General features: G+C 44.8%; 1 protein-coding gene across 1 annotated transcript; it reads right to left on the reverse strand.

Annotated features, from left to right (window-relative positions):
* On the reverse strand, positions 1,116-22,623 carry GBP2 (guanylate binding protein 2, interferon-inducible). Its single transcript, NM_001128474.1, is given in 12 exon segments — positions 1,116-1,384; positions 2,498-2,691; positions 3,015-3,117; positions 5,410-5,622; positions 7,191-7,471; positions 9,480-9,722; positions 10,333-10,529; positions 13,458-13,567; positions 14,482-14,513; positions 14,516-14,608; positions 15,104-15,312; positions 22,371-22,623. Coding segments are annotated over 11 exon segments (1,773 nt in total). The 5' UTR covers positions 15,294-15,312; positions 22,371-22,623; the 3' UTR covers positions 1,116-1,267.

Genomic DNA, 23,072 nt, shown 5'->3' on the forward strand with positions numbered 1-23,072 from the left:
TCAGCATTTCTAGGGGTTTTTTTAAAAATGTTTTTTAATCTCTCTGTTGTACTTCTCATTTGTTTAAGCATTGTTCTACTAACTTCATTTAGTTGCCTGTGTTTTCTTGCAGTTCACTGAAATTCTTAAAATGGATTATTCTTCAGGCAATCTCTCAAGACAGTGGAATAGGAAGACCCTGAGCTCACCTTCTCCCACAGACAAACCCATTATGCCCAGGTGGGCAACCCCCAAATGGGAGGATAATTACAATTTCAGGGATTCTCCACAGGGAGCAAGAGGTCTGAGCCCTATTATCAGGTTCCCAGCCTAGGGGTCCTGCACCAGAATGAGCTCCAAGAATGACTGACTTTGAAGGCCAGTGGGACTTACTTTGCGGAGACCCAGCAGATTGTGGGAAACAGAGACTCAACTTCTAAAGTTCTCACACACTTCCCAAATCAGAACAGAAGCAGCAATTTGAAAGAAGCCTGGGTCAAACCTATCTGCTGATCTTGGAGAGTCTCCTGGAGAGACTGAGGTAGCTGAGGTGCTGAAGATGGGGAAGAGGAATCATCTAAGCAATACTAGGGATCGAGATGGTTGGCCATCCACTCATAAATCCTTTGGCACAGGGACAAGCGCTTTCCCTGCCAGGGTCCAGGCGGCCTCTCAGTGCCCACAGACAAGGCATTCTGCACCCCCTGGAGGACTAACTGCACGTCGTCTGCACCCTGGAGGGAATGGTCCCAGGTCTCCTTTCCTGGAAGACATCCTGTGACCCAGTGACCACTTGGCAGGAGTGATGCTTAACTGTGCTGCATGGCTTTGGTCACGCCCAGAAGATTTTTCCTGTGTTCGCCACACTCCAACTCCATCCCTGGACCAAAGTAAACCCTTGAGTAAGAGCGTATGTCTGAAGGTATCAGAAGGGTGGGGTGTGTGTGTGTCTTGGCGGGGAGCCTACTCTAAACAGAACCCGACTGACATCCACAAATTGGGTGTAAAATGCATCCCGATTATACAATTAAAAGTTTCTCTAGAGTCATCATGCATCATTTCAAATACAGGATCCAGTTAGGGATCGTCCTAATCACTAATGCTGTAATTGACCATGAATCGAATCACTCTGCATGTGAAACATGTTGCCTTCACTATTTATTTCATCCTTGCAGACTTTACAGGTCTTAAGCTTAGTTGAGTGGCAATGGTTTGGCATCTTGAAGTTGCTTGTTCACCTTGTTCTTAGCAGATGGAAGCTGGTTAGGGGATTTTGTTCCTTGGATTTTTAGAGAATGCTACACATCGGGAATGATTCACTGTTTCTTAACTGGATAGCTTTCATCTCTTTAAGAAGTTTCAGGCTCTCCTTCTTGAATCCCTGTTCGAGAAGACGTTCTTTTTCCTAAAAAGGAAAATGGAGAAAAACACAGGCGATTTGAAGTATTTCTCACATTTGTTAAATTAGTTCCCCTTTCCGTAGCTGCACTAATCCCTCTTAAGTTTCTGAGACTCATTTTGAAAACTTTTTCTCCCTTAACTTCCACTAGATCCTTCTTTCCTGAGTTTCCTCTGTCCGTCAGTAATTCTTCCGGGTTTGCTTTAGTGGCAGTAATGTTCTTCCGTTATACTTTCTAAAATATTAATGACCCAGAAATATTTTCATGGCCCTCCTACATCCACACACAACACAGTCTTTCTGGAAAATCTGTCTTTTTTGCACCTCAACTCTGATCTATGTAGTGTGGACTCTCAAATACATATCTAAGGAAAGAAGAATGATGGGTGAACTCCTGTAGGAAGGTTACTGCATGATTCAGAATCACAGATGTTTCATCTGCTCCTAAATCTCCTCAATCTGGTGGCAGAGATGATAAGAATAAGCTGCAGGGATCAAGCCTGCCCTGGTCCACACTGTCTTTCTGGGTGGACATCCTGACCCAGCACAGACTGGGAGGAGGGCCTCGAGAACAGGAAGGTCCTGGCAGCCTGGGTGTTTAATTACGTGGTTGATGCATCGATGGCCACGAAGCCTTCCTGCTCATGCAGGTGCCTCCAGAGATAGCGTCATACCACGTACGTCAGAAACAAAGTCACGGTCGACTCCAGCATGTGGGGAAAACAGGTCTGATATTTTTCCACAAGGGAGGACCCGGAGAAGTTACTCATCTCTCATGAAATTACACTTTCCTACTGGAAACGCGACACGCGATCATGTACCCGACGTAACAGGAGGACAGGATTACCGAGTATCGGCAACGCCACCCTGCAGAGCCTGGCAATGAAGAGCCCTGGCTCATTAGTGACGTGATAATGAAGGGTCCGTGAGATTTTACCCTGCCAGTAGACCTCCTTCAGCGACAGAGTGGACCAGGGGAAGGAGCAGTGAGAGAAGGAAATGCCTGGTAGCGTTGGGGCTAGAGGAGTCCTTCCACTGACATAAGGCTCCAACTTCTAAGCAGTGTTTTTGATTCAGCACAATGGAAGGTGACAGAATGGAGGTGACACAGTTAAATACCTGAAATTTAAGCGTAAGAACCCTCTCTTGCTCAGCCAGTAACTGAGCCCTCTCCTTTTCCATTTTCTCAGCCAGCTGTTTCATATGTTCATGAAAACTCTTCTCTTTCTCCTGCATCAACTGCTCATGCTTCTTTTGCATTTCCTCTGAAATTTTGTTTGCAGCTTCTAAAGATTCAGATTTCATCCATTGCACTGAAGAAGCAAAAATAGGCAGAGAAAGAGGAGGATTAAATTGTTACAGCTTTGTTTGCATTTCACTCCATTTTTTTGTTTGTTGGTTTTATTCTTATTTCATAGAGAAAACTTCTCATGCTGATTTTTTGTACTGAGTAATCAGAAGACAGCTGATCATAAATACTTATGATCAATACTTACGGTTAAGAAACAAACATCCCCTGAAACCATGAACTATACTTGCTATTCTTTGCTCTACAGCAACATTCCAGCGGACTGATGGGACCACCATTAACATTTCAAGGGCTTTCCCACTGTCCAGTGTTTTCAGCTGTTCTCACCTTCAATCTCTTTTTCCTTTTCTGTTAGTGACTGATCAGTCTGGAGAAGTGCAGCATCCATTCCCTCCCTGGAATCCAAATATGTCTTCAGGGTCTCCTCTGCCTAGTGATGCAGAGAAAGTCAAAATTAGGAACTAGAGCTAAGGCGTAAAGTAAAAGCCAACAATACATCTGTTAGTTTGACTTAATTTTATCACTCATTTTAGAATTCAAGTGCATTTCAAACCAAACTGGTTTAAAACCCAGCTCTGCATACATCCTTAAAGTTGCTTCGGAGTTCCCGTTATGGCTCAGTGGTTAATGAATCTGACAAGGAACCATGAGGTTGCGGGTTCGATCCCTGGCCTCGCCCAGTGGGTTAAGGATCTGGCGTTGCCATGAGCTGTGGTGTAGGTTGTGCAGATACAGCTCGGATCCCACATTGCTGTGGCAGTGGCATAGGCTGGCGGCTGCAGCTCCGACTGGACCCCTAGCCTGGGAACCTCCATATGCCTCAGGTGCAGCCCTAGAAAAGACACACACACACACACACACAAAAATAAATTAAAAATAAAAAATAATAAAATTGCTTCATTCCCAGTCACCCCAATTTCAGTCATTTAAGTTCGTAAATCCGGTCTTCTAACTGGATGGGTTCAAAGCCTCAGAGCTGCCTTCATGTCTTTCTTCTTCCCACAAATCCCACACACCGTCATCAGCTAAAGGCCTTTGCTCTGGCTGCAGCCTGACACCAAGCAGAGCCCGTCCCCGTCACCTGTGCCTCCCAAACACCTGGTCCAACAGCTCATCACCTCCTCCCTGGACCACGGCATGGGCTTCACACCTGGTCTCCCTGCTTCCTCCCACTCGCCTGCCCCTAGAGGCTGTTTTCCTCAGAGCAGCTCATGCTCTTATGTTCCTTCGAGAAAGATCACTTCGCTCGGATGCATGCAACCCTCTGCTGACTTTCCGACTCTTTCCAGTAAAACTGAAGCTCCTTTCGGGGTCTCCAGGGCACTGCCTTGTTTAACCCCTGGCCTCTGAACACCTTTCTCACTGGCCCGGCCACAGTTCCCGCCACGGCTCAAACATAAACCACTTCAGCCCCCTGGGCCTGTCTGCTGCTTGAAATCTTCTGCTTCTGATGTCGGCTGGACCCCCTCCCGGCTTCTCTGAAGCGTCTGCTGAAGCTGCCTCATCAGAGAGGTCTTCTCCGCGTGCGCATCAGACGGGCCACACGTCCCTCCTCTCCTGGGTCTGTCCCCGACGCGTGGCTTAGGTCACTGTGACCGTGATTCTGGAGCCGCCCCAGCATTTTCTCCTCCTCTTCCTTCGCAAGAGACCTCTCCTGCTCCACCTGAGCCCACTGTGGGCTCATCACAAGACGCTGCACATTCTCAGCCGCCTCCGTGGCAGCTGCGGTGACCCGATGATGACCTTCTAGCCAATACCCCTTATACAGAGGGCACTGGGTGGTACTTTTTGGAGATCACGTTAGAGAGAGTCGACCCAGAGAGCTTCTACTCTTCTGCTTTATCGGGTTTATTCCAGCAGTAACATGGAAGAAATGAGTGAAACCCCAGCACGCATCTTAGACCATTACTGACCTTGAAGATGGAAGCTACGTGCCCAGTATGCAGTATGGAGCAGAACAAGGAAGGAGCTGGGAACAGGATGATTGCGGAATTGTCTTAGCAACCTGGACTCTCTGCCTGACTTCTTTCATATAAGAGAGAAAGCAATTTTGTCTTTTTAATGCACTCTTGTTTCACTTTGTTTGGTTTTTAAATAACATGTACCCAAACCTTATTCTAACTGCTACAACCAGAGGATACTGGCAAAGAAGAAGAGCTAACAGCACAGAGTCTGCTACAGGTGCTTCCATTCCATCTGCACCACATGTTACCTGTACATTATCTCATTTTCTTATTAATAAAATGGGAATTTCTATAACATGTCCTTCATAGGGTTGGACGTGCGAGGACTAAATGAGTTAAGCCCTTTCATTTCCTGAAGCAGGACAAGCGCTGTCTGTGTGAACTGCTATTGTTATTACTTTTGTCTAGAATCTATAATTTGTTTATTGCTGATGAATACTTTGAAAGAATTGGCTTTTTTTAAAAATTGCCCTAACTGAAGACATGTGATAAGACCTGGCATAGACATAGGCTCAAGTAGATAACTGATGGATGACTCAATGTCCAAATTATTGAATAAATCCTACAATCCCTTTGGGAGCTTCATCTGCGCTTCCAAGGAGGAATCTGCACGGTGTCCTATGGGAGTCTCTCCTGCTTCCCATTTTTCCTATGTCTTCACAGAAGAGATGAGTGAAAGGCAGAGGCACCGTGAACCAGCCACACTTTGGTTGCTCCCACTCAGCAAGTCCCCAGAAATGGTACAGGAGGTGGTTTACCTGTATCCCCTTTCTGGGGGCCTGATAGTACTTATTCTTTAGCTCCTGCCTCTTCCGAATAAAGAGACGAAAACCTCCTGGTTTAGAGAATGTTCCCTGCTTCACATCTTCATACAGAGGCCCAAAAATATCTTGAAGTAAAGTCATGCAGTAATCTGAGGAGGCTTTCATGTTCTGGTCACAAAAGTCATCGAGTTTTGCTTCTAACTGTTCCTGTGAAGTAAAAAAAAAAAAAAAATTACATCCTATTTGAGCCGTGACGAGGATGCTAACCACGCAACGAAGACTGGGAAATGCTTCTGCTGCAGACACTGTTGCACAGAACCACGGCCAAGCCCTCACCTGCTGGGAGAGTCCACAGTGCCCCCCAAACAGTGCTGCTGCTGGGTGTCATTATCTGAAGCTTTTTTCCCGTATTATTCCGGCTTCAGAGAAGGACACTCAAAGCACAGACACGGTCCTCCGTGGAACTTCTCAAGTCTCCCATGTCAGAAATAGCTTAGAGCACTCATGTCCAGCAAGGCAGGCCTGCAGGGTGTTCCTGGTTCCACCACTTTGTGACTTTGTGACACTCACCTCCCTGAAACGAGGGTCCTTCCTGCTGAACCAGGGGAAAGTGTGTCTATCTCAGAGATTTCACGTCAGGATTATGTGCAGTGCTGCAAGGCATTAAGCCCAGGGACTCCTCTGTACGTTCTTAAAAAGCGCCAGTGAGGAGAGATGCATTCTTTCAGGTGGCAGTCCTTTGAACATTTCTCTGTAAGACTAATGAAGGGGATGGAGACTGTACCCCAGGGGTTTCTGTGTTGCAAAAGACTCATGGCACATTTGCCAACATTAAAGTCTTGACGAGAAATTGTATGTCAAGTTGTTTCAGGCTAGAAGGATGCCCACTGTCTGCTGCCTTCCTTTGCTGTTTGGTTTCACCACAGCCTGTGAGGGCGGGAAGGTGTGATCTGTAAACGCCGGCCCTGCCAGCCACGGAAGGGCTGTCACTGTCAAGTGGTTATTCGTCAGCAACAATCCTTCCTCCACTTGGAAGGACCCAGACGTGTGTCCTCAAACAGCCTTCTTATGACTGATTTCTCCTTCCTGTCTTTCTGAACGTTTTACTGGGGTCTTACATTAAGCACAAGACATTTTTAGGGTTTCCGAAAAGGAGTGAATCGTCCTGGATCACTAGCGGGGACATGAACGCCCTGTGTCTTGACTAAATTTAAAAGAAAAAATAGGAGTTCCCGTGGTGGCGCAGTGGTTAACGAATCTGACTGGGAACCATGAGGTTGCAGGTTCGATCCCTGCCCTTGCTCAGTGGGTTAACAATCTGGCGTTGCCGTGAGCTGTGGTGTAGGTCGCAGATGCAGCTCGGATCTGGTGTTGCTGTGGCTGTGGTGTAAGCCAGTGGCTATAGCTGCGATTCGACCCCTAGCCTGGGAACCTCCATATGCCGCAGGAGCAGCCCAAGACATGGCAAAAAGACAAAAAGAAAAGAAAAAATAAACTAAAATAATCTTATACCAGTACAGTTTCACGATTTACTAGTTTGCTTAAAATAGTGCACCCAGAGGTGGGGAAATTAACAGAAGCGAATATTTGCAAAAATCTATTCAGTCACAGTCCTTCAGTTTCTAGGACTAAGGCTAGGAGCATTCTCTTCTTTTTGCAAAGATTGCAAGTGAGTCCATATTACTGACTGCTGCTGACTTTGGGTCTGGGAAGATAACTCTTATCAAGAAAGGCCCAGATGGTTCTGTCTGTCATGGATCTGAATACAAACGTACCATTAATCTGTTTTGGAACACTTGGTCCACATCCTTGAAAGACTTGGTCATGAAGACGTCAATGGCCTCCTTCTCACTGGCCCTGTGCAGGTCCAGCAGCTCCTTCAGGGTCTCCGTGGGCAGCTGCAGCTTCTCGGCCATCTGCTGCTCATAGTGGGCAATGGCCTTTTGCACTGCGGCCGAGTTCTCGATCTCAGCCAGGGCCAGGACTGCATTCTCCATGCAGGGCAGGTCCCCACTGCTGATGGTGTTGACAAAGGTCAGCACCAGCGTCTCCAGACCTGCAGAAGGAGTTTTAAAAACAATGACTGTCAGTTGTTGAAAGAGACAAACAAAGCACGTTCTATTTAGACTTGCAAATCTATTTTTATTATTTTGAACCAACTGCTAGAGTATTTTATATGCTTTTCAGGTGGCACAAACAATGGTTTTAAGGATTTTTTGAGAAATAATTGTGATGAAACACTTTGTTAATCTCTCGGTTCAGAGAAGTTTAAAGATTCTCTTTGCTCCTCCTTCCTCTCCCAGAAGGAAGACGATGTTGGAATGAAAGGATTAGAATAAGGATATTTGGGAGATGAGATATTAGATGTTCATCTTTTGTTGGCCTTCCTGTATCTCCTTTTCATCTGTCTTCTTTCCATTCCCTGCCTCACTTCTAACCCTTGAAAAAGGGAAAGGAGATAATTTAGTATTTGCACATGTTCCTGAGTGTATGTGTGGTGCAGGTTGAGTCCTCTGTCTGGCCTAGATAAAGGGATCGGCCTAGCTCTTCTCTCACCAAAGCTCCATGTAGTGTGACCAGTTCATCCAGGTTTTCCAGGGATTTGCTGACATTAGCAATGACAGTCTCACATAGCAGGAAATCCCAGCTGGGGGCAAACTGGAGTGGCCAGTCACCCCAGCACTAGCAGTTTTAGGGATTCAATGCTGGACTCTCTCTTTCCACAGATTTAAGGACCATTGATATTTTAATTTCGTGCACTGACTGGATTATTAAGCTTTAGAGTTGTGTGTTTAAATATCTGGATGATGTTCCTTCTTGGAAACATCAGGGGAGTATCAGCACTAAATAACCCAACTCTAAACAAGCTCATCTACTCCAAAAAGCTGTTCCGCCTCCAGGTATTCAGGCAGCTATTCAATCATTTGTTTAGGCTCCGAACCCTGGAGATGGCCTTGACACTTCCTTTGAATTCCTTCCACACAGCCGTCTTCCCTCCATCATCAAAACTCATGGATTTGACTCTCGAAGCATGTGCGGATTCTGTCCATTCTGACGACCTTGATTGCCGTAGATGCAGCCCAGCCTAATCCCCATTTATTATTGAGATACGGCAAATAACATCCATGCTGTCACCGCCTCCTGTAAATCCCTCCACACGTTGGCTACAAAACACTCAGGACGAACTGTGTAATGTCGCCTCTCTGCCCCTAATTCTTCAGGATCCTCGCGCTGGACTCAAACTCTAATCCCCTGACATCACGCACCAGTCCCTGCAGGTACGGCTCCCTGCATACGTCCCCCAGCCCCACCAGCCCGCGTCCTCCCTCTGCGCTGCCTCAGGTCACATTGACGTTCCTTTACGACCTTGGAGGTCCAGAGATCTTTCCTGTCTCAGGCCATCTCGGGTGATAAGGCTCTGTCTGCAGAGCTATTCCAACTCTTCTTCTGGTCAACTGCTAACCATTGTTAGGGTCTCAGTTTACGTGTCCCTTTCAGAGACAAATATTCTCTGTCTCCGAACACAAATTATCTCCCACCTGCCTCCCGCGACCTCTTTCATGGGAGCCTCTTATTTCATGTATTGTGCTTCCCGCTGTTATCATGATTAAATAGTCAAGCACCTTTTGCTCCCATCGTGCTGGAACCAGGGTAGAATTAAAATGCTGTGATGTGCCAGTGGCTAGGCACCTGACATCGTTCTGAATCGATGCACAAAAGCCTCACATACAGGGAGGATTTGCCTTTCCCTGAGGTGGTCCATCTTCCCAGCTCTCCTGGGAGGAAGTGTCATAAATAGGGAGCTGGCCAGTTGGGGGAGGGGTTTACTACACACAAGCTGGATCCTAGGCATTTCTCTTTATTCACCTTGCTCGTGTGACGATTAGATAACACCAGACCCAGTTCTAGTTCCCTGTGCAATTCACAATGCGACCCTTGGTGTGTTTCCCCGTCATCATTAGACTCTATTTACAGTCAGAAGGAACCCTTGTTCGTCCCTCGTCTATGGTCTATGGTGGGCAGTAGAAAGGCCAGGTGAGGAGCAGGGAGGGAGAGGCACTCACGAGGCCCATTGACTGTGATGCCTCCTGAGAGAGTCTTGACCTTGGAATGGCTGAGGATGTAAGAGCAGAATTCTTCAACTTGTTCTCTGAATTCAGGATCCACATCTTCTTCCGGTAGCTGCTCCAGGTGGACAAGGTACTTCCTCTGAGCAGGGCGGTCAAAGATGAAGCACTTCTTTTCTGGGAAGAACTTTCGAATACATAACCGAGGTGCATTAAAGCTTTTAGTTTTTTTATCATTACCTGGAAGAATGAACATTAGAAGTTGTACAAGTTCAGACTGAGTGCTTCGAATAGATGACCCTTCAATTTCATAATATGCACAAATACTTTACAAGGAGGTAAAAATTAATTGATCATGGATAAGAAATTAAAGAGTAGGGAAGTAAAATTTCTTTATTTCTCCTAGAAGTGGAGGTAACTAAAATTAGATCTAACTGGAGTTCCCTTCATGGCTCAGCAGTTAACGAACCTGGCTAGGATCCATGAGGATACGGGTTCAATCCCTGGCCTTGCTCAGTGGGTTAAGGATCCAGCATTGCCGTGAGCTGTGGTGTAGGTCACCAACACGGCCCAGATCCCGCATCGCTGTGGCTGTGGTGTAGGCCGGTGGCTTCAGCTCCAATTCGACCCCTAGCCTGGGAACTTCCATATGCTGTGGGTGCAGCCCTGAAAAAAACAAATTTTTTTAAAAAATTAGATCCAACTGACTCATCAAAGAAACATTTTCATTTCCTCTAACAGAATAAGTAGGATAAAAAAAGTTACAAAATTACAATTTTCAGCACCTACATAGAATGTTCATTCTGATATTATTTTCTCTTTTTGTTAGCCAAGCACTAGTCCCAATAACCTTGCTTCAGCTTCAGTGAATTCTCCAGGTACTCGTCAGGAGTGATGGGTTCCCCATTTGCTTGTAGGTCCAGGGAGAAATCTCTCAGGGTCCACACAAAGTCTGGAAAGAAGCTTACAAAGTCAGCTGAGTCTTTGACCTCATGTGTGCCAGGCGAGGATTTTGCCCTGATGCAATCTGTCAGCTCTGTCACATAGCTGAGATGCTAACATAGGAAAACTGTAGAAAAGGAGTAGCCCTCAAATAATTTATCTTCATTAGTTCATTCATCCTTTCCACAAACATGTATTGAGCCCTTACTGTGAACCAGGAGCTGTCCCAGGGACCAACACCATTGTAATAACTGAGAAAATATTACTATCCACTCTCTTGTGAGGGAGACAGATGCTAAACAAGGGAACAAAAATATAACAAAATCTGAGATTTTGATAATAATTGTCTTCAAGAAAACTGAACCCGAGCTAGAGATTAGAGAACGATGGTGTGTGCAGGTGGTTGGTGCTGCTTTACATGGTGGTTCGGGGAAATGCATTCAGCACTGATGACTGAGCAGAGCCTGGAGTAAACTGTGGGAGTCAGCCATGCACTGATCCTTCGGACGAACACCCCTGGCAGAGGAAATAGCTGCTGGGAACCCTGAGGTAGGAAACCACTGAGTGTGTCTACCGCGGAGCAGGGAGGCCGGCATGACCGGGCAGGCGTCTTACTGTCCTACTGGACAGAGTCCGGCCCATGCAAACTCTGTTGGCCAAAAAAGTGTTGGAATTTTACTTTAAATTTAATGGAGGCCATTGAGGAACTCTGAGCTGAAAGGAGCTATGACTTGGCATTTTTAAAAGAGCATTCTGAACCCAGACACCAAAGGTCAATTAATCTTTGACAAAGGAGGCAAGAGTATAAAATGGGAACAAGACAGTCTTTTCAGCAACTGTTGCTGGGAAACCTGGACAGCAGCATGTAAATCAATGAACCTCCAACACACTCTCACACCATGCACACAAATGAACTCGAGATGTCTTAGAGACTTTAATGTAAGACAAAACACCACCAAACTCCTGGAAGAGACATAGTCAAAACATTCTCTGACATCAACCTTACAAATATTTCTCAGGTCGGTCTCCCAAAGCATCAGAAATCAAAGCAAAAATAAACCAATGGGACCTAATCAAAATGACAAGCTTTTGCACAGCAAGGGAAATCATTAAAAAAAAAAAAACAAAAAAAACTTACAGAATGGGAGAAAATAGTTTCAAATGATGCAACCAACTAGGGCTTAATCTCTAAAATATATACACAATTTACACAACTCAACAGCAAAAAAGCAAACAACCCAATTGAAAAATGGGCAAAAGACCTGAATAGACATTTCTCCAAGGAAGATACACAGATGGCTAACAAGTACATGAAAAAATGCTCAACATCACTGATTATTAGAGAAATGCAAATCAAAACGACAATGAGGTACCATCTCACACCAGTCAGAATGGCCATCATTCATAAGTCCACAAATAACAAATGCTGAAGGGGGTATGGAGAAAAGGGAACCCTCCTGCACTGTTGGTGGGAATGTAAGCTGGTACAGCCACTATGGAGAACAGTATGGAGGTACCTTAGAAATCTATACATAGAACTACCATATGATGCAGCAGTCCCACTCCTGGGCATATATCCAGACAAAACTTTCCTAGAAAAAGACACATGCACCCACATGTTCATTGCAGCACTATTCACAATAGCCAAGACATGGAATCAACCTAAATGTCCACTGACAGATGAATGGATTAAGAAGATGTGGTATATATACACAATGAAATACTACTCAGTCATAAAAAAGAACAAAAATAATGCCATCTGCAGCAACATGGATAGAACCGGAGACTCTCATACTGAGTGAAGTAAGTCAGAAAGAGAAAGACAAATATCATATGATTTCACTTACATCTGGAATCTAATATACGGCACACATGAACCTTTCCACAGAAAAGAAAATCATGGACATGGAGAACAGACTTGTGGTTCCTAAGTGGGAGAGGGAAGGAGTGGGATGGATTGGAAATTTGGGGTTAATACATGCAAACTATTGCCTTTGGAATGGATAAGCAATGAGATCTTGCTGGGTAGCACTGGGAACTATATCTAGTCCCTTATGATGGAGCAGGATCATGTGAGAAAAAAGAATGTATACATGTATGTGTAACTGGGTCACCTTGCTGTACAGTAGAAAATTGACAGAATTCTGTAAACTAGCTATAATGGAAAAAAATAAAAATCATTATTAAAAAATAAAAAATAAAAGGTCATTCTGGCTGGTGTTGTATCTGCGAGAGGCAGCCTGTGAGCGAAGAGCAGAGTTAGGCAGGTAAGGAGGTGACCAGGAAGAGAGGAGATGGAGCTTAGACCGAAGTTAACACTGAGGAAGTGGTGAGCCCACTTCAGCCTGGGAAAATACCTATGACAGCGGAGGCGACAGAACGCCTGACCAGTGGTTTGTAGGAGGTAACGGAATCATCCAAGATGAATCCTGAGGTTTGGCAGTGAACATGAGTGGGAGTGCTGTGGAAATGTACTGGGATGGTGAAGGAGTGCTTCCCATGCCCGAAGCTGCCCCAGGACAGCCGGGGACAGGGATGTGGTCCTGAGACCATCTGGACTGTGCACTGGCTGAGCCCAGTGGAAGTCTCTGTAGAAATTCTAAAATCGAGTGCGTGGGTCCAGAAATCTATGTGTTCTCCAGCCACCCAAGACAAGACTCCTAAGTCAACGCTCTCATTTATTCAGCCTGCCTCCTGCCTTCTGAAGCGATCTGCCTTCTGCTTAGGTCTCTCCCTGCCCTCTGGGAACTAAGATCCGGTTCAGACTCCACACGGGAAGCTCCTGAGATCATTAAGTCAGACAGGGGGCTTAGCGAGCCTTGTGCAGCTGAGTGTCTAGGGTCAGGCGGGAGCAGAAATTCTTGGGCCTCTGGTGGTGACAGAGGTAAACTGGGATGTGGAGCATCACTGGCTTCATGGGGGAGGGGACTCCTTAGTGAATGCATTCTCCTCAGTTGCCCACACCTGCAACTGGTGACAAAGCGCAGCTGCTCTTTGCTAGACTTCCTGTTGTCTAGACCGCAAAAAGGATACTGCAGTTGGTCCATGGCCTGCTGGTTGATGGTCCCCACACTGTTGTATATAAGGGTGCTGCTCAGGAGAACTGCCAGGGCAAAGAGCCAGGAGTCATTCTGGTTGTCTCCCTGGAAGTCATTGTAGAAGCCACAAGAAGAGTGACTGCGAGCACAGGATTCCGATGCAGGTGACAGAGCCTGAACCCAGCTGCCTCTAGTTAACTCTGGAAACTCAACCCCTGTGCAAAATTTTCCCCATCCACACGTGAATTTGTAAACCTTAAACTCATGGTGTTGAGATTTAAATAAGGCATTGGCTCTAACTGCATATGAGAGTGTAGAGCAAATGCACCCTTGATGGTAGTGGCGGGTAGAATTCATTCACATCTCCTGACCTGGGAATGTGATCCTGTTCTGTTCCCATCAGATGTCATGGGGAGGAACCCTTCAGACAGTAGTTAAACTAGTCCCCTTTGACAAGCGTTTTCTGGAAGAGCAACGGTGCAGCTCCGTGATGAGCGAAGCTCTTGTCGTCAGATCTTATCCTTGGCTTCTCCTCCGTAGCCCAGCTGTGGACCACCCCATTCCCACCCTCTTTCGGTTCCCAGTGTGAAACGTCAGACGTGTGTGTCGACTGTCTAGTCAGGTTTAGAGGCACCTTCGGCTGTCTCATCAAAGCATTTTCCTATGATTTTAAAGGAAAATGACAAAAAAAAACTTATTAGCCTTCACGGCTTGTAAGCCTATCAATGGGCTTTCCTGACCACTCTCCATGCTTCCATGTGGCCGGGCTAGTCAACAATTCTTAAATTAGCCTGTTATTCTCATACTTTGGGTTGACTTTTCCCACTTGGGGCTTGCTCTGGTTTGCTTCACATTGGATCCAGGGTCAAACTGGACCACCACCAAGTACGTAAAATAAAGGAAAAGAATAATACATTAGTAGGATACATTTGAAGCATACGCCAAATTTTGGGAAGGAGGGACCGTGCTAGAAAGGCTCCTGCTCTGATGTAGGTAGGATTTAAAAGACGTATTTTTACCTTCTCTACATCCCCCAGGCCCTCGGTGTCAAGAGAACCAGGGTGTGGTCTGGATTCCTGGGGTGAGGCACACACCACATCCAGATGCCCTTCGTGTGAGACTGCACCGTGGAGCCCAGAGAGAAGCCTGCGGGGGAACAAGACATTATGAGAGGGGGGTTTTAACAGGAGATGTATCAGGAAATTGAGATAATACTTAACTGTGTATTATCAAGGTTAAAAGAGATAAACGAAAAGATAGTCAGTGTTGATCTTAATGACACCCAGAAAGAGAGGGGAATTAGAACACTCAATACAAACAGAAAAATTTATTTCACCTTAAAGATCAGTGTGAGCTTGATGTTAACCAAAAACATTTCAGTAAATGTTTTATCGTTTATAATTTTATTACTGCCTTAATTCTTCCCAAAAAATTGCACTTTATAGAGGAATTCAGGAAAAGTGGACAGAAAGCCCTGACTCTTATCCTCCAGAATAGAGTACGTGTAAGCAGCCCATCACTGGACTGAAATTCAGCTTTCACTATGTCCCTGTCTTTAACTTTCTCTGTCCTCACTGTCCTGCATGCTGGGAGTGTGGGTGGACAGCAGGGGTTAGGCTGGGCTTTTTGCGTGTTCCTCACCCTTGTTCTTCCCAGCCAGCTTGTTCATCAGGTAGGATTTGCCTGTGCGGTAGGGGCCCACGATAACCACCACCACCACAGGCTGCGTGATGGCAGACAGGATCTTTGCAGTTTCCACATTAACCATGAGACGCCCATTGATGTTCTCAATGAGGCACTCCGGGCCTGCCATGAGGATCTCTGTAGCCATCTCCAGGGTGTCACCCGATCTGCAAGGGAAGAGAGTGGATGGAAAGCCATGTCTAGTCAGTTAGCTAGCCAGAACTTCAAAATAGGACTAAAATTTGTTTGTGCATCCTTGAACTTTGTTCCTTCTATATCTGAAAATGTCCCATGGCAGAGAGACTGAAGTCAAGACAGCAGAGGAACAGGACATGGCATTCCCCTTCTGCCACAAATACGTTAAAAAAGGAAAAGAAAAACCACATATAAAACTATTCTCACAGAAAATCTACTGAACACTGGCACGATACCTCAGACTTCAAAAAGAGGCAATCAAACCTCCATATACATGTGTAGGACAAAAGGAACAAAATAGAAAGAAAGAAAAAGCAATAAAATTGTGACCAGCACTCCTGGGAGGAAGCTGTGACAGAATCTGTGCACTGGGAGGCACGCTGAGTGGCAGGGAGTGCTCCAGGATGAAGCGGGGAGCCTCGGATCCTTGGAGAAATGCACAGCAGCCAAACCGAGGAGGGCGAAGCAGAGAGAGAGGCCGACAGACAATCTGTACCACTGTCTGGTGCACCCCAGCCTGAGACCCCGGGTTAGGGGCTGGGCGCCGAGGCTCAAGCTTTGGAGGTCAATCCCAGGGAAGGGACAAGGGTTGGCTGTGTGGAAACAACCTGAGGGGACTGAAGAGTGGTGTGCCACAGCCAAGGGGACCTGGTCGGAGGACTGAGCCTGCCAGAAGAGCAAGGTGCCATTACTGGGGAGTGTGGGGCCTGGGGGCGGGGGGACTGCCATAAGAACTTCTTCCTTTGTGTGCGTGGCGTCTCAGGGGACACGGTATCTCTCGCCTGGGTAAGGGGTGGATGCAAAGCCACCGCAGCCATTTCAGACTCCAGAGGTGGGTACAGCCCAGCACTCACAGCTGCCCCCACCCACGAAGGACTGACGCTGCTGTGGAGGGCCCTGTGACTGGGAGCCACCCCCCTGGGAACACCTGCACCCAGCCATTGCTGCTGCTGAGGGCCCTGTGGTCTGCCACTGCCGCAGCTCCCAGAGTCCTGCAAACAGGCACCGCCCTTTGCCGCCACCTCCCTGAGAACAAATAAGACCTACTTTTGCCTCTGCCAAGGACCTCGTGACTGGAGGCCACCTCCACCTCCCTGGGGGTCACTGCCACTGCCAAAGGCCCTACAACCAGGTGCGGTCAGATGCTCCCCCCAACCACCTCCCCATGGGTTGCTGCCACTGCCAACAGCTTGGCAATCAGGCAAGGGAAGTTCATAGAAATAGAGGCCTTTCTCAAAAAAGAAGAAAAATTTCAAAGCAACAACCTAATCTACCACCTAAAATTAGAATCAGAAAAAGAACAAGCAAAATCTAAAGTCAGTAGAAGGAAGGAAATCATAATGATTGGAGAGGAAATTTTAAAAATCGAGATTTTTAAAAAGCAATAGAAAAAAATCAGTAAAACCAAGAGCTAGTTCTTTGAAAGGATAAACAAAATTGACAAACCTGTGGCCAGGCTAACCAAGAAGAAAAGAGAAAGGACAGAAATAAACAAAGTAAGCAGTGAAAAGGGAAAAATCTTTTTCTAATACTGCGACTGATACTGCAGAAATACAAAAAAATAAATAAGAGAATATGATGAATAATTATATGCCAACAAATTTGACAACCTTGAAGAATTGGACAACTTTCTAGAAACATTCAGCCCACCAAAGGTGGATCAAGAAGAAATATATAATTTCAATAGATTGATCACTACAACCGAAATTGAATATGTAGTTTAAAAAAAAAAAAAAAAAAAAAACTCCCTACAAACAAAAATCTAGGACCGGATGGTTCACAGTCGAATTCTACCAAACATACAAAGAAGAAATTATACCCATCCTTATTAAACCTTTCCAAAAGATTAAAGAAGAATGAGTACTCCCAAAGAAATTCTATAAGCCACAATCACCCTAATACCAAAACCAGACAAAGATACTACCAAAGAAGAAAACTATAGGCCAATACCTTTGATGACTATAGATGCAAAAATTCTCAGCAAAATTTTAGCCAACAGAAATCCAACAACACATGAAAAACAGTATACACCATGACCAAGTGGGATTCATTCATCCCAAGTCCACAAGAATGATTTAACATATACAAATTAATCAATATAATACACCAAATTAACAAGAGAAATGTGAAAAACCACATGATCATCTCAATAGATGCAGAAAAAGCATTTGACAAATTCAACATCCATTCATAATAAAAACTCTTACCAAAGTGGGTATAGAGGGAACATATCTCAACATAATAAAAGCAAGTTATGACAAACTCATACCAAATACAATACTCAATGGAGAAAAGCTGAAAGCCTTTCCAGTAAAATCTGGAACAATACAAGGATGCCCACTCTTGTATGCCGATTTTTGTTCAACATAGTATTGGAAGTCCTGGCCACAGCAATCAGATGAAAGAAGGAAGGAAAGAAAGAAGAAAGAGAGAAAGAGAAGAAGGAAGGGAGGAAGAAAGGAAGAAAAAAAGAAAGATATCCAAATCGAAAGGAATAGGTAAAATTGTCACTCTATGCATATGACATGATACTATACATAGAAAACCCTAAGAACTGCACACAAAAACTACTTGAACTGATCAACAAATTCAGCAAAGTAGCAGGATACAAGATTAATTTTCAGAAATCAGTTGCATTTCTATATACTAACAATAATATATTAGAAAAGTAACATTAAAAATAACTTTTAAAATCACATCCCCCCCTTGCTGTACAGTGGGAAAATTAAAAAAAAAAAATCACATCCCCCAAAATTAAATGCATAGGAGTAAAGCTGACCAAAAGGTTAAAGACTTATCTTCTGAGAACTATAAAACATTAATTACGGAAATTAAAGAAGATTCAAAGGAGTGGAAAGATATCCCATTTTTCCTGATTGGAAGAATTAATATTGTTAAACTGGCCATACGCCCCAGAGCAACCTGCAGATTTAATGTTATCCTATCAAATTACCTATGACATTTTTTGCAAAACTAAAACAAACAATCCAAAAATTTATATGGAACCACAAAAGACCCAGAATTGCCAAAGCAATCCTGGGGGGGGGGGGGACTAAGCAGGAGGCATAACTCTCCCAGACTTCAGACAATATTAAAAGCTACAGTAATCAAGACAGTGTGGTGCTGATACCAAAACAGACACACAGACCAATGCAACAGAATAGAGAACCCAGAAATAAACCCAGACACCTATGGTCGATTCACCTTCGACAAAGGAGGCAAGGATATAAAATGGGAACAAGACAGTCTCTTCAGTAAGTGGTGCTGGGAAAACTGGGCAGCTGCATGTAAATCAACAAAACTAGAACACACCCTCACACCATGCACAAAAATAAACTCAAAATGGCTTAAAGACTTAAACATAAGACAAGGTATCATAAAACTCCTAGATAAAAATATAGGTAAAACATTCTCTGACATCAACTGTACAAATGTTTTCTTAGGTCAGTGGCCCAAGGCAATAGAAATAAAAGCAAAATAAACCCATGGGACCTAATCAAACTGACAAGCTTTTGCACAGCAAAGGAAATAATTTTTAAAAATGAAAAAAAAAAACAAAAAACCACACAGTATGGGAAAAAATAGTTGCAAATGATACAACCAACAAGGGCTTAATCTCCAAAATATGCAAACAACACATACAAGTCAAAGGCAAAAAAACAAACAACACAATTGAAAAATGGGCAGAAGTCCTAAACAGACATTTCTCTGAAGAAGACATACAGATGGACAACAAGCACATGAAAAAATGCCCAACATCACTGATTATTAGAGAAATGCAAATCAAAACAACAATGACGTACCATCTCACACCAGTCAGAATGGCCATCATTAAGCCCACAAATAACAAAAGTTGGAGGGGGTGTGGAGAAAAGGGAACCCTCCTGCACTGTTGGTGGGAATGTCAACTGGTACAACCACTATGGAAACCAGTATGGAGGTACCTTAGAAAACTATACATAGAACTACCCTATGACCCAGCAATCCCACTCTTGGGCATACATCTGGACAAAACTTTCCTGGAAAAAGACACATGCACCCACATGTTCACTGCAGCACTATTCACAATTACCAAGACATGGAAATAACCTAAATGTCCACTGACAGATGAATGGATTAAGAAGATTTGGTATAGGAGTTCCCGTTGTGATGCAATGGAAATGAATGAGGATGGGGGTTCAACCCCTGGCCTCACTCAGTGGGTTAATGATCTGGTGTTGCTGTGAGCTGCGGTATAGGTCACAGATGCTGCTCGGATCTGGCGTTGCTGTGGCTGTGGCATAGGCCAGCAGCTGTAGCTCCAATTCGACCCCTAGCCTGGGAACCTCCATACGCCGAAAATGCAGCCCTAAAAAAGCAAAAAAAAAAAGATGTGGTGTATATATACACAATGGAATACTACTCAGCCATAAAAAAGAAAAAATAGGAGTTCCTGTCATGGCTCAGTGGAAACAAACCTGACTAGTACCCATGAGGACAGGGGTTCAATCCCTGGCTGTGCTTAGTGGGTTAAGTATCTGGCATTACTGTGAGCTGTGGTGTAGGTCGCAGACATGGCTCAGAGTCTGCTTTGCTATGGCTGTGGTGTAGGCCAGAAACTACGGCTCTGACTTGACCCCTAGCCTGGGAACCTCCATATGCTGCAGGTGTGGCCCTAAAAATACCCCCCCCAAAAAAAAAGAAGAACGAAATAATGCCATTTGCAGCAACATGGATAGAACTAGAGATTCTCACACTAAGTGAAATAGTCAGAAAGGGAAAGATCGATCCCATGTGGAATCTAAAATCTGGCACAGACGAACCTACCCCCATAACAGAAACAGACTCACAGACATGGACAGCCGACTCGTGGTTGCCGAGGGGGAGGGAGTGGGATGGAAAGGGAGGCTGGGGTTACAGATGCAACCTGTTACACGTAGAATGGATAGACAGTGATCCTGCTGCACAGCACAGAGAACTCTATCCTATCACTTGTGACGGAGCACGAGGGAGGATAATGTGAGAAAGGGAATGGGTGTGGGAGTCTGGCCGGGTCCCTCTGCAGGAAGGGACAGAACAATGTAGATCAACTGTAATAAAAAATAAAATAAAATGCGAAAGTGTCCCATGGCCTCTTTAAATCTGCCCTTTAGGGCAGTCCACTGGTTCTCTTTCAAAATGACTCTATTGTGAAGGAGCTGGGCCTTACACAAGTCGCACGGGTGTTGGAGGGCTTCCTCCTACCACCTCCCGGCTTCCTCTGATGTTAACATCTTAGGTCAACACAGAACACTGACGGAAACGGGAGTGTAGCCAACCAGTCTATACATGGCTTTCCCCCGTCACCGGTCTTCCCAGGAGGCTCTTTTCTGATCCACAGTGCACTTCGGGATCCTTCCTTGCCTTTGGTCATCATCCTTCTGAGATCCTCCTCCATCACCCACCGTTCCTTCGTCTTCCAACCAATTCTGTTGCTTAACAAGGGCCCCGGCTTTTTGCCTACTTCATTTATAATTCTTAACAAACAAGCTCTGCAACTAGCTGTGGTCTCACGGTTTTGACCTATACAGACTTCTTCAATTTTGTCATGAACACAACCTAGGTGCTCCTTGAATCTGTGTCTCCCAGGCCACAGTCCTAACAGATCTCAAAGATCTCTTTATTTCAATCAGGTCGCAGTTTCTGAAATTTCGGTTAACACTCTGTATATTTTCGACTCAATTATATCACCAGATTGGGACCTCCTTGTTCTAAGACTGATTCTTCATTATCTCTACATATATCACCTCACATGTTGCTTTTAATTATCTCAAGTAATGAAGCCACTATTATGAAACATTATTTTAAATAATCAAAGCTTCTTTTCTCTCTGAACTCTGCTCCGTATAGAGTATTTATTCACACGATTTTAGGCATGATCTCTTTAACCAGAACTTGATGATTTGAAGATTTTGATAATTTTGTAAAGTTAAAAAGAGGTGGAGTTCCCGTCGTGGCACAGCAGAAACAAATTTGACTAGGAACCATGAGGTTGCTGGTTCGATCCCTGGCCTTGCTCAGTGGATTAAGGATCTGGCCTTGCTGTGGCTGTGGTGTAGACCGGTAGCTACAGCTTGGGTTAGACTCCTAGCCTGGGAACCTCCATATGCCACAGGTGTGGCCCTTAAAAAAAAAAAAAAAAAAAAAAAAAAAAAAAAAGCAAAAAGAATCTTGGTGATGCCTTAATGTTATCTTTTGAACTTCGATGTCTCAATCTCTGTAACCTGAACTGTTCATGATAAACATTTGTTAGCTTTTTGAGATACCAACAAATGCAGACTGCAGCCTGCCAGTTTTTGTTCTTATCCTAAAGAAACCAAGGCTTTCTTCTACTATCATTGACGACTTCCGATTTGCCCTGGCTGAGGGCTTAGACCTACTATGATGCGCATCTTGCCTCCTAACTGGCTTCCCTTTCTTCAGTGGATGATCACTCCCACCCCCACCCCCGCCAAATGGTTTTCATTTCTATGATCCGGACCCATCGCCTTTTAAAACAATGGCTCACAGGGACGGTTGGTAAAGCAGATGGTCTGTCTGATTTTATAACATGAGAAATAACGCTTTTATAAAGTGGGAATCCATCAGTGACTGACTCAGAAAAAAATGGCTACACAAGGATGTTATAAGCTCCTAAAATACAAGTTGTTAGCTCTTCTCACAGTCCCCGAGTTCTACTTCCTAGCATCAGAACAGTTTGCAATAAAGAAACGGAGTCTGACCTTCATTAAGTGCCTTTTACCAAAGGTAAATGTATATTTAAAAGTGTCAAGAAAGAGAGAATCTTACAACAATCCAAGCTCTTGGTTTAGACTCTGCCTCTCCTGGAACGTTATCTGGCACAGAGCTGCAGCAGCGGGCACTTCCAAGACCTTCTGCTGCCTGATTACGTTAGCATGTCATCTAGAGTCCTGTGCCAGATCAGGCTCAGCTGCAGCCTGTCTTGGGATGCTCATTTTAGAGAATATTTACTGCATTTTGTAAACCTCTTCCCACCCAGCCTTAATCTTACCTGGAGCAGAGATCCTTCAGGGTGAGAAAAAAAAAAAGACAGCTACTTCAATGTGAAAGTTATAGTGTTTAACCTCTTCCTTTTCTTCTGAGCTGAGCTGCCCTGGTTTCTCGTTTCTCTCTCCCTGGCAGTTTAGGCTTTACTTTATTCCATTGGAGTCCTGGAAGCATGCAGATTTTTTTCAGAAACCTGATGATGGGAAATCAAACCCAGCAGGCAACAGCTGCAAAGAAATAGACACAAAATGAAACTGAAAGCAGAGTCCACGGCAATTACTCACAAAGGAGCCACCAGGAGCTACGTTAATGGGCATGTCTGGAGTCATTTCTCAACTGGGATCTTTAAACTGTACTATTGGAAGATATCTTTGAGACTGCTTGCAGTAAAAATGAAAGTCCACTGGATCAATTAAAATAAGCCTATTTATGTCATGAGTGGGGCCAGTCTGAAAAGCATGGGGACGAGGAACACTTACTTTTTTCTGGGTCCGATTGCCTAGCGTGTTGGAGTCATTCGCAGGGCAGCTGGTTACTTACTCGTTTTAGTAAGTGAGGAATGTGAGTTCTCGGGGGAGTGACCATGGCTCACACACGTGGGAATTCTCAGCACCTAAGCCCGGGACGGGCACTTAGTGCTTAAGAAATAATAAATCACAGTGAGGAGAGCTGCCACTTCTTGGCCCACTTGTTTCAGACTGAGTGA

Source organism: Sus scrofa, chromosome 4, assembly GCF_000003025.6.
Source record: "Sus scrofa isolate TJ Tabasco breed Duroc chromosome 4, Sscrofa11.1, whole genome shotgun sequence".
Lineage (NCBI taxonomy): Eukaryota > Metazoa > Chordata > Mammalia > Artiodactyla > Suidae > Sus > Sus scrofa.